At 42.9% G+C, this 11883-nt stretch overlaps 1 protein-coding gene across 1 annotated transcript in view; it reads right to left on the bottom strand.

Moving 5' to 3' along the window:
• Positions 1-5847: 5847 nt before the first annotated feature.
• The window catches only part of LOC117675756 (pulmonary surfactant-associated protein A-like), a 44718-nt gene continuing 38682 nt past the window's right edge, over positions 5848-11883 (bottom strand). Inside the window, exons 3-4 of the mRNA XM_034434721.3 lie at positions 9691-9768; positions 5848-6461 (exon numbers count right to left, since the gene is read on the bottom strand). Coding sequence (XP_034290612.2) covers positions 6085-6461; positions 9691-9768 — 455 coding nt within the window. The 3' untranslated portion in view covers positions 5848-6084. The remainder of the gene's footprint in view (positions 6462-9690; positions 9769-11883) is intronic.

Genomic DNA, 11883 nt, shown 5'->3' with positions numbered 1-11883 from the left:
TAGCAAAGCTAGAATAGTCGTCTGTCAATACCGATTGTCTTTCAGAAATAAGATATACACAGTATATTTTTAAAAAATCCATGTTCTTGGACAATACAATAGACCAATGGAGAGAGAAAAAATCTTTCTGTTGGAAACTGTTTGCACATATAAAGTTTCTTTACATATAAAGGATATATAAAGGATATATGCCTCATAATTTCTGATGCCTATCCAAACAAAGAGCTACAAACTCTTCTCTAGAAATCTGACAAAAAAACGCACATTCTTTGTGTACATTATCTGTCCACATAGTAACAGTATGTACACAGACAGAGGGAACAAAAACACGATTAGAAATCTGACGTGGTTGACTTGGAACATATACCATGAGGAGGATGTCCTGTTCCAAATTGAAGACATAAAAAAACAATCCACAGAAAGAAAGAATTACTACACAAAATTAGTTATGCAATCCTAGAATCCAACAGTTGGAAGGGTCCTATAAGGTGACAAATACCAACTTTTGCTCAGGGTGTCAAAACAAAGCACCCCAAACAGTTGCTTAGTTAGCCTCCACTCAAAAACTTCCACCAAAGGGGATTCTGCCCTGATAGAAGCCATAATGATATATTAAATTTCATGAATAATTATGGAAATAACACAGATTACTAACTTGCACAAATAGTACAGTCCCAGTGATTCATATAAAGACATTGTCACAACATGTGTAACATTACTCGTCTTTTTGTTCCTAGGTATCACTGTTAAACTATTTTTTTTCTGTTAGGATATTTTTCATAAGATTCCAACAGAATTTTCTTTCCAATGTTTTAAAATCACGATTCCATCTCTGGAAAGTAAGTAGGGTACAGGTCTTTAGGCAAGTAATCAAAAATGCTATTATATCTCCTCTCAGTTATCTTTCTCAAGGCTAAACATAGATAACATCCTCAGCTTCTCTTTGCTGGGTTTAGGGTCTAGTCCCTTTGACCATACTTTTTAACATTCTCAGCATCTATTCCACCTTCTCTGGTTTTTACTGAAAATTGTGATGCCCACAACTGATATGGTCTTTAGTAGTAAGCTCTGATCAATCAATTTTTGGACCAGAAACATCTTTTGAAATCCACTTAAGAAATATCACGTAACATTCATAATGCAGTTGTTCATAAATATCCATTTAGAAGAGATTACCTATTTCTTTCAGTGACAATTTTCATGTATAAATCCAGTGCCATTTGTATACTAAAATCATTTTTATTAAAGAAAAAGCTCCATATAATTACATTTGAATAGGTACTTCTCATCAGGTTTCCTTACCAAAACTGTTTTTTATCCAAAGGGTTCCTTTTTTCAAGTTATACATAGTTGTAAACCTCTTTTATCCTAGGAGATAAATTTATGACCTGAAAAATAACATTATTTTGCAAAGGTCAGTAAAATCAGATCACTTTGATGAAATGAAGTGGAGTAAATTTTTAAGGTATCCATAGGGTATTGTTATCTGTCATGATAATGAGAATTACTTCCTTTGGGAATAAAACACACTTTAATATTAGGTGAACTCAAACACAATATCAAATATGTTCATGAGAATTTCTATCTATGGAAATTGAAGAATTATAAAGAGAGGATTACAAGTCTGCTGTCCCTGGTGGCGTAGCAGACTAAAGCAGCAGACTAAAGCACTGTTATTAACATCAGCTGCCTGTAATTACTGCAAGTTCAAATCTCACCAGGCTCAAGGTTGACTCAGCCTTCCATCCTTTCAAAGGTAGGTAAAATGAGGACCCAGACTGTGGGGGCAATAAGCTGACTTTGTATAAAATATACAAAAGTATGAAGGGTATTGCTTAACGCATTGTAAGCCGCCCTGAGTCTCCGGAAAAGGGCGGCATATAAATCAAATTTAAAAAAAAAGAACCTCAGTCTCTTCTCTTCTCCCCTCCCCTCCCCCTTCCCCTCTGCTCCTCTCTGCTCCCCCCTCTCTGCTCCCCTTCCCTCCTCTCCTTGTTGAGACTTTGCACAAAGTGCAGAAAAGAGCAACTAAGATGATTAAAGGCCTGGAGACTAAAACATTTGAAGAACGGTTGCAGGATTTGGGTTTGACTAGTCTAGAGAAAAAAAGGACTAAGGGGGACTTGATAGCAGTGTTCTAACATTTGAGGGGCTGCCACAAAGAAGAGGGGAGTCAAATTATTCTCCATAGTACCAGAAGGCAATGCAAGAAGCAATGGATGGAAACTAGCCAAGGAGAGAAGCAACCTGGAATTAAGGAGAAACTTCCTAACAGTGAAAACAATTAGTCAGTGCAACAGCTTGCCTCCAGAAGTTGTGGGTGCTCCATCACTGGAAATTTTTAAGACGAGCAGGGGGTTGGACTAGAGACCCCCAAGGTTCCTTCCAGCTCTATTATATTCTAATTCCAATCAGTAAGATGCACTTTATTGCCATTCCAGCTTCTACCATATCTGGGATGCAAAAAAATTGGATGACCACCAGATGTCAGCAAGGAGTCCTTAACCTTATTGCTGCCATCTATAGATCACTTGCATTTTGATAGTCCAGATACGGCAATCTTAACTTTGAGTCATAGGTAAACAAATGATTTCCAGATATAATTCAGCAAATGGGTGATAATGGAAGTCCGCATGGATATGATAAATGGACTGGGTATAGTTCTGTAGGAATCTCTTTATGTCACATCATCCTAATTTCTGAGATCCTATGCAGCAGCAGCCTCTTCGGCTGAAGCAAGACAGCTGTGAATGCCCAAGGGAGCCTTCACAGAAGCTAGGAGCATAGTGTGAAACATCCATCTGGGAGAGACAAAATTGGTCTCTGTATGTGAGCAGATGATGATGATGAAGAAGAAAAAGCCTTCTGTGGCATGGTTGAGGGCAGCAGAAGAAATGGAAGCCTGTTGCAATTATAAGGTCAGAGAAATCATAGACATTCTTGAAATATTTCTGGATATATATTTTTTCATTGTCACTTATTAAAAAAGAAGATATTTAGTACCAGCATCACCCAAAGTGGCCCCAACTTGGCTTCTAACATAGTTGAGACAATAGTTGAAACACTGGAATCCTATTTGAAGTCTAATCATTTAAAGGACTTCAGTCAGTGGGAAACCATTTATTATAAGTGAATTCTCCACTCTTAGACCTTTTCACCTTCAAACAGCTTTGTAAACAAAAGCTTGGACTCTATGATGTGGAATTAAATCTTTTACAAATAACACTTTATAATTTCTTCCTTTCGTGCAAGGCAATAGCTGGACAGCTCCCCAAACTCTCTTTAAATGCTTTCACCTCCTTGATGCTCATTGCCCTGGAAATGATTTCTCTCAACAAATATTGGGTGATTGTTTAAATATTACAGGAACAACCAGTAATTAACTTTACACAGTGTTAGTTTTTCTGTAAGATGTTCAGACTGTGTATTTAAGAGTGTGCCCCTACCCTGTTTGTGTACTAATCAAGCTCTATTGAAGGGGTCATCAGAAAGTATCATTTTTAAAAAATATATTTATTCATATTCTTTTTACGAGATTCATTTTCAGTCATTCTTGATCCTGGTTTGAAAAGGATTTTTTGTTCTTTTACTCTCTTCTTGGTACCATTAATACAGTGGTGGGTTTAAAAAATTTTTACTACCGGTTCTGTGGGTATGGCTTGGTGGGCATGGCATGGCATGGCTTGGTGGCCGTGGCTTAGTGGGCATGGCAAGGGAAGGATACGGTAAAATCTCCATTCCCACCTCACTCCAGGGGAAGGATACTGTAAAATCTCCATTCCCTCCCCAATCCAAGGGAAGGTTACTGCAAAATCCCCATTTCCTCCCAATCAGCTGGGACTTGGGAGGCAGAGAATAGATGGGGGCGGGGCCAGTCAGAATTTTTACTACCGGTTCTTGGAATTACTCAAAATTTCCAATACCAATTCTCCAGAACTGGTCAGAACCTGCTGAAACCCATCTCTGCATTAAGAGATAAGTCCGATAATGATTAAATTGCACTGAATCCATTCCTTATAAAGGGTTATCAGATTTTTTGGAATATTTAGCATACCGTATTTGGCTATATCTAATGTTTTCATCTCCTATAATCACCCTTGAAATGGTTTGGAATAAGAGGAATTCCAAACCATTGGAATGGCACAAAATCACCCAGATGACTTCATGGCTAAGGGAAAACTAGAACTCTGATTTCTACTCCAGTATCTTAACTACTGCCCCAAATTGTCTCTTTCTCGTCAGTGTAAACTGGATTTCCAGGTGATTTTTCCACTCAGATTCTAACCTGGATCAAACGAACTCATGTTTTTGAAGGCAATCAATGTTAACTGCTCTCCTTTCAAAATACTGAAATTATTAGAATTATGATGTCTCCTAAGGAATGAATGAATGAGAAAGAAACAGTCAGAAGTATGTGGGGGTCTGTATCCTTAGTGCTTTCTGGGCTTGCTTGTTTTCTTGCAGATCTTTCATTACCCAACTAGGTAACATCATCAGTGCCAGTAAGGAATACTGTTTGCTGTCAGTTTACATTCTAGTGTCTTGCCCTGTCAGTATTGGTGCGGGCAATCTTAAGAGATTCTTTGGTTGGGTTGTTTGCTGCTGTTCGCTCTTTGGCAAAACCCTTGCTTGGGTTTTGTTTACTTGATTGTTGGTCTGATAACCTTGGAGTTAATCTATGCTGATCTGAGTGCTGATTGCTGGTGGAGAGGTGCTTGGGGCCTTTTTGTTCCCTTTTGGGTTGCATGATAGCCTATTTTGCATAGTCTATAGATCAGAGGTGGGTTTCAGCAGGTTTTGACCAGTTCTGGAGAACTGGTAGCAGAAATTTTGAGTAGTTCAGAGAACCGGTAGTAAAAATTCTGACTGGCCCCGCTCACATTTATTTTCTGCCTCCTGAGTCCCAGCTGATTGGGAGAAAATGGGGATTTTGCAGTATCCTTCCCCGGAGTGGGGTGGGAATGGAGATTTTACAGTATCCTTCCCCTGCCACGCCTACCAAGCCACACCCACAGAACCAGTAGTAAAAAATTTTGAAACCCACCACTGCTATAGATGTTGATATCTATGTATCTCTTGATGGCTGATGTGTCTGAGTGCTTCTAGAAATTACCTGGTGTTTTTGGACTTGACTTAGTCTAGGATGGTCACATTTATCAGAATCAGAAGTGCTATACAAACACAGGGTACTGTCTGCTTATTTCCCTCCCCTCTGTCATTAGATTCATACTCAGTCTATTAATATTTGGTTTTGAGAGACTTCTAAACAAATCTCATTGCTAATGAGGAAGCCAATGTCCATAGGCCTCCCAAAGGGCTACTTATTAATTGACTAATGGAAACATAACAGATGCCCAAGTGGGATGAGGCACACACTACTCTGAGCAAGCAAGCTGAATAACTGGAGGAAGGAGTCTTCGGGAAAATTAGTAGTCAGAAACCTTTGGAATGCTTTTATTGTAGCTCATTAACCAGTTTATTTTAAATGATAAAATAGTTTGTTCTTTCTAACATCACCCCTTGTAAAATTGATCAGAATTGATATTCTTTCCTCTTGGTTAACTTCTCCAATGGTCTCAGTATTGTTTTCAAATTGAATAGATAGATAGACAGACAGACAGATAGATAGCGTAGATAGATATGATAGATATAATTATGACATTCGTGTCCAGATTTACATTAGTTTTTGAAAGACACCAGAATATTCCTGGAGAATTCGGAAAGACACATATAATTTTGACAATATCTGAATATGCCCTTATAAAAACTGCTCTGCTGTTTAGATGGGCATGCTTGAGATAAATTAATTCTAACCCAAAAGAACAATCAAACCCTAATCATCTATAAATCAATATTTTAATTTCTTTTAATTATTCAGAAATTGGAAATGCTTGATTGTACCTACCACATCATCATCAAAACCCTATCCTCACATTTGTTACTGATTTAACTCTCATGCTTCAGAATATTGGGAACTGTAGAAGACTGAAGGCTGATGAAGACTTTACAACAAATATATTCAGAAGACTATAGTTCCCAGAAGCCATGACAATTTCTTTGGTTTAGATGTTAAAACAGGAAATTTTAAAATTCACAAATAATGAGACGATACTGGTTGCATTTTTTGTCATTCCAACTTCCATCAGTTTGCATCTCAACACAATTTTCTGACCCTTTTCCATTTGGCTCATATCGACGCCAGTTGGTATAATTCACAGGAGTTTCATTGAAATATTCGAAGGCTCCTGGAACTGAACTCTCCTTAATTCCCAAGTAGGTGTATTGATTTTGTTCTTTCACAATTTGCAAAATAGCTTCATTCTCCTTTTCATTCATGGGTTTTGCAATGGAACCCCCTGAAAGTTGACATGCTTGGATTATTGCATCAAAGCCAACTGTCTTCCCATTGGTAGTAAATATTTTGTCCTCCACCTTATTTATCAGTCCCCTCAAGGCTAGAACTGCAAAAGAGAAGAAAAAGCATGATTATACATTTTGTCCTACTATTTGGCAATTCCTAAGTGCAAATTATCATTTGTTTTTGCAACAGCCACACCATGACTATGCATTGCATAAACTAAATACATTTGAATTAATCCATGCTACTCTCTCAGATGTCCCTCTATAAATCTGTTCCATTTCCGTAGTAATCAAAAATATCTCTCTAAATGAAAATTCAGATTGAAATGTTTCGGAGTTTACTGGCCAGATACCCTTCCTGACGCCTATGCGGAGTTCGCAGCAGATATTTTCTCTTTGTGTCCAGAGAGAAAAATATCTGCCGCTACCTAGGATTGAAATCACAGCCTCCTGATTATCAGGAGAGAGCTCCACCTTTAGGCCACCATGCTGCTCTTTTGAAAGTTTACCATAGAAAATTTAAGATCAAAATTATCAAAATGAACATGGTTTAATTTAATTATTTAATTTAATTAATTTAATTTAATTTAATTTAATTTAATTTAATTTAATTTAATTTAATTTAATTTAATTTAATTTAATTTAATTTAATTTAATTTAATTTAATTTAATTTAATTAATTTAATTAATTTAATTAATTTAATTTTTAAATTTATATACCGCCCTTCTCCCGAAGGACTCAGGGCTGTGAACAGCCAGAAGTAAAAAATATCAAATACAAAATATAAAAACAGTTTAAAAATGAATTAATCAATTTGGCCCGACAGTTAAAATCCCCCATTAAAAATCCAAATTAAAATACACAATTGGAGAGATTAGGCCAGCCCGACTTGATGAAATAAAAAGGTTTTGAGGACCCGACGGAAAGTACGTATGTCTGGAATCGTCCGTATCTCTGGGGGGAGCTCGTTCCAGAGGGCAGGTGCTCCCACAGAGAAAGCTCTCCCCCTGGGGGCCACCAGTCGGCATTGTTTGGCCAACGGCACCCAGAGGAGCCCCTCCCGGTGGGAGGCTCTTAGTGGCAGAAGGCAGTCCTGTAAATATCCAGGCCCTAAGCCATGGAGCGCTCTAAAGGTGGTCACTAACACCTTGAATCGCACCCGGAGGACCACCGGGAGACAGTGCAGCTCACGCAGGAGAGGTGTTACATGGGAGTGCCATGACGCTCCCATAATCACCCGCGCGGCCGCATTCTGGACCAGTTGGAGCCTCCGGGTGCTATTCAAGGGGAGCCCCATGTAGAGAGCATTGCAGTAGTCCAGGCGGGAAGTGACGAGGGCATGAGTGACCATGCGTAAGGAGTCCCGATCCAGAAAGGGACGCAACTGGCGAATCAGGCGAACCTGATAAAAAGCCCCCTGGCCACAGCCGTCACATGCTCTTCTAAAGACAGCCGTGCATCCAGGAGGACATGCAAGTTGCGAGCCCTCTCAGTGGGGGCTGTACAGCCTCCAGACAATGGGACATCACATCAAGGGCATCATTGGGGTGGTCCGGGGTGGAGATTTACAGCTGAGTGTCAGAGTACTGATGGTACTTCACCCTGAAACCACGGATGATCTCACCCAGCGGCTTCACATAAATGTTGAACAGAAGGGGCAAGAGGACCGACCCCTGTGGCACCCCACATACAAAGCACCTCGGGGTCGACCTCAGGCCCCCCCGTCAACACAAACTGCGACCAGTCAGAGAGGAAGGAGGAGAACCACCGCAACACGGTGCCCCCCACCCCAACCCCTCCAACCGGTGCAGCATGATACCGTAGTCGATGGTATCAAAAGCCGCTGAGAGATCTAACAGGACCAGGACAGATGAACAGCCCCTGTCCCGAGCCCTCCAGAGATCATCAACCAATGCGACCAATGCCGTTTCCATGCTGTGCCTAGGCCTGAAGCCTGACTGGAACGGATCGAAATAGACTGCTTCATCCAGGTATTGGGGGAACTGTCGCGCCACCACACTCTCAACAACCTTCGCCACAAAGCGAAGGTTGGAGACTGGATGATAATTTGCTAAAACAGCTGGGTCCAAGGAGGGCTTCTTGAGGAGAGGCCTCACCACCGCCTCTTTCAAGGCGGTGGGAAAGTAGCCCTCTCTCAAAGAAGCGTTAACAACCCCTTGGAGCCAGCCTCGTGTAACCGGGAAGCCAGCACCAACCAGGAGGGACACAGGTCCAATAAATATGTGGCCGCGCTAAGTCTACCCAGAATCCTGTCCATGTCTTCAGGGGTCACTGGGACAAATTCCTCCCAGATAATGCTCTCAAGACCTGTCTCCGTCACCCCACCTGTATCTACCCAGTCAGAGTCCAGGCCTTCCCGAATTTGAGCGACTTTGTCATGCAGACACTGCACAAGATCCTCAGCCCTGCCCTCCAAGGGGTCTTCCCGCGCTCCCGGATGGAGCAAGGAGCAGGTCATTCTGAACAGGGCGACTGGGCGGTTATCTGCAGACACGATAAGCACGGAAAAATAATTAAACTTTGCCATTTTTATCGCCACTAGGTAGGTCTTAATATGAGACCTTACCAGTGTTCAGTCGGATTCGGAAAGGCTAGTCCTCCAACTGCTCTCTAGGCGTCTTTTCCGGCACTTCATCTCCCTCAGCTCCTCGGAGAACCAGGGAGCTAAGTGAGATCGGCGGCAGGTCAGAGGCCGCAAAGGCACGACACGGTCCAAAGCTCCAGTGGCTGCCCTATCCCAGGCGGCCACCAGGTCTTCAGCCGGGTCGTGAGCCAGAGCCTCAGGGAATGGCCCAAGCTCCGTCTGGAACCTATCATGATCCATCAGGCGTCTGAGGGGGAACCACCTAGTCGGTTCTGCCACACTGAGGCGGGGTGTAGAGGTTTGAAGGTCAAATTGAAGGAGAGAATGGTCAGACCATGACAAGGGTTTAAAACAAAAAACAGGACAGTCCAATCAAAAAGCTTCCCAGAACACTCAATCTCCAAACATTTATTCAGATATTTTTGAATATGCTAGAACTTTAATTATTTAATTTGATTTGGAAAATGGTTACACCTCTGATTTCCAAATAGGAAAATGAATATTTCTCTTATTTTTACGTTTGAAAATATACATGCAAAGCTTCCTTCTCAAAAAGCAATGGAGAGTCCAGATAAATGCAAGATTTTAGAGGAAATGAAGCCTATCTCACCATCCCTTTTCAAAAAATATTTTTTGCCTCTCATGAAAGCTACTCCTGGTAGCAGGTATTTGTATTACAGTTTTGGTCTCCATAATTCTAGAATAGGAAAAGCAAGCAGCACACCTCCTTCAAGTCTTAGGATCCTGTCTCCCAGATTTCTGAGCACTTTCTGCATGTCTGGATCGAGAAAAGCTGCACGGCCTGGAAATAAATAGAAAAGCAATCCATTTAGCTTCGAGGAGCAGAGCAAGTCCATTTCTTTGCTCTGAATTTTGCCTCTGGAGAATACTGAATTTTCCTGTGGCCTGTCTAGTATTCCACACGGAATACTACATCCAGTTATGATCACCAGAATACAAAAAAGATGTTGAGTGTCAGCCTCCGCCTTTACTGCTTTGGCTGCCATAGTAACGGGAGGGGGGAGAGCTAGATAGCATGGGGGGGAAGCGTGCTGGAGGAAACGAAACCGATAGTTAAGACACCAGACTGTATCTTTGAAGCTGCCATCGGGCCAACGGTCGTGGCATTCCTGATTGATGACGCTGCCAGACATGTGCTTCCACCTGACCGCTGGGAGACCTTTGGATTGGATGATTTATGGTGGACAGTGGGAGGAGATGCTTTCTATATGCAATTTTCGCGCGCATTGCCTTAGATTCTGCTTTCCTTTGGTTGCATTCACTTCATTTTCTAGTAAAAGTACCTTTCTCTATAAACAATGGAGTTTGGGTCATTCTTTCCTGGACTTTGAAGGAAGCACACCTGACATTAAGCAGAATCTCACCTCCAGCCATCCCGGATAAACACCGAGGGGGCTGAACCCAAGATATGTCTGACCAAGAGAGTGAAGGAGATCAGATGGGAGCTTCTGGCTCTACTATAATTTCACTTCAAGCGGAGAAGGAAGCTGCAGAATGGATGGAAAAAATTCAGCTGAGAGAGGAGCCAGAGGAAGCTAGATGGTCGAGGGGAGTAGGAAGGTTGCCGGACTTGGGGAGGACCCCCCAAGGAGTAAGCAGCTCCAGACCTCGTAAGGGAGAGGCAGTGTGGCTGCAAGAGCAAAAGGAGAGCCTCATGATTGCTCAGGCGATGAAACTCCTCCCCGATGCCAAGGAAAGCCGGAAAAAACATTGAGTCTTATGTATTCCCTGTGGGGAAGGGAGACTACCCCAGACTGGATCCAGAAGAGACAGCCTGTGGGGGAAAGGAAGAGGAAGCTGGGGAAGAAACATCAGGCTTCTGGGGCTCAAGCGAGGGATGCAGCAGCCCAGGGACCCCCAGCCTTACAGGCCCCACCCCGCAGGCGCAAAAAGCCAAAAATTCCCCCCCTAACCGGAAAATATGATGGGAACCCGAAGACCTTGGGGCTTTTCTTGACCCAAGTGTGGAACCACATCATGCAGGACTGGGGGGAGGATTACTTATCAGATGCGGCACGAGTGAGATGTGTCACGAATGTCTTAGAGGGAGTAGCAGCTGAATGGATGGTGGTCCTCCACAATAATAACTCTCCCTTGCTGAGGAATTACAACCTGTTCATGGGGGCTCTTAGGAGGCGGTTTGAAGACCACCTAGCCGAGCGGAAAGCGAGACTCAGAATGAAGGGTATCCAGCAGGGCCGGAGATCGGTGGCAGAATACACCCAAGAATTTCACGAACTGGAACCCTACATGACAGGGTGGTCAGAAGCAGCCCTACTGGAGAGTTTCAAGGACAGACTGAATGAAGACGTATACAAAGACTGTAGAGCACGGGGGGTCCCCGAAGACTTGCAGAGTTGGTACGTAGTAGCTGAGGATGTGGAAATCGAGCTGGCCCGAAGCCGACTCCGAGGAGGCCGTGCAGGGGACCCGTCATCCCCCTTCTACCGCAAAGGAGCCCCAAAGGCGGGCGCGGGGAGAGTGCAATTCAAACCAAAATTGAAGCCCTTCACGTGTTTCAAATGTGGAAAGGAAGGCCATCGGGACGCCGAATGTTTCTCCAAACCAGTGCCAAAATCTACCGGCTCGGGACCAAAGAAGGCTGATAAAGCACCCGCAAAAGCTCATGAAACCGCCCTGAAAGGAGAAGTTCATTCCCCAAAACCAGGATGGGTTGGGAACTCTGACCACCGCGGATGACAGTGGGACAGACTCCGACTCCGACTCTGATGATCTGGTGAGTCACACTGAGGGCCCCATGCTCATCCCCATAGAAATAAGGGTGCCGTCCACAGGGGCACATGTGCAGATGTTAGCCCTATTAGACTCTGGGTGCACCAGGTGCATAATCAGCCCGCAAATGATGGAGAAAATGGGCCTGAGGCTAAAAATGTTA

Source organism: Pantherophis guttatus, chromosome 6 (assembly GCF_059756535.1).
Source record: "Pantherophis guttatus breed Tessera chromosome 6, ASM5975653v1, whole genome shotgun sequence".
Taxonomy (NCBI): domain Eukaryota; kingdom Metazoa; phylum Chordata; class Lepidosauria; order Squamata; family Colubridae; genus Pantherophis; species Pantherophis guttatus.
Note: the sequence above shows the minus strand (reverse complement) of the source record. Positions and strands in the feature narration are given on the sequence as shown.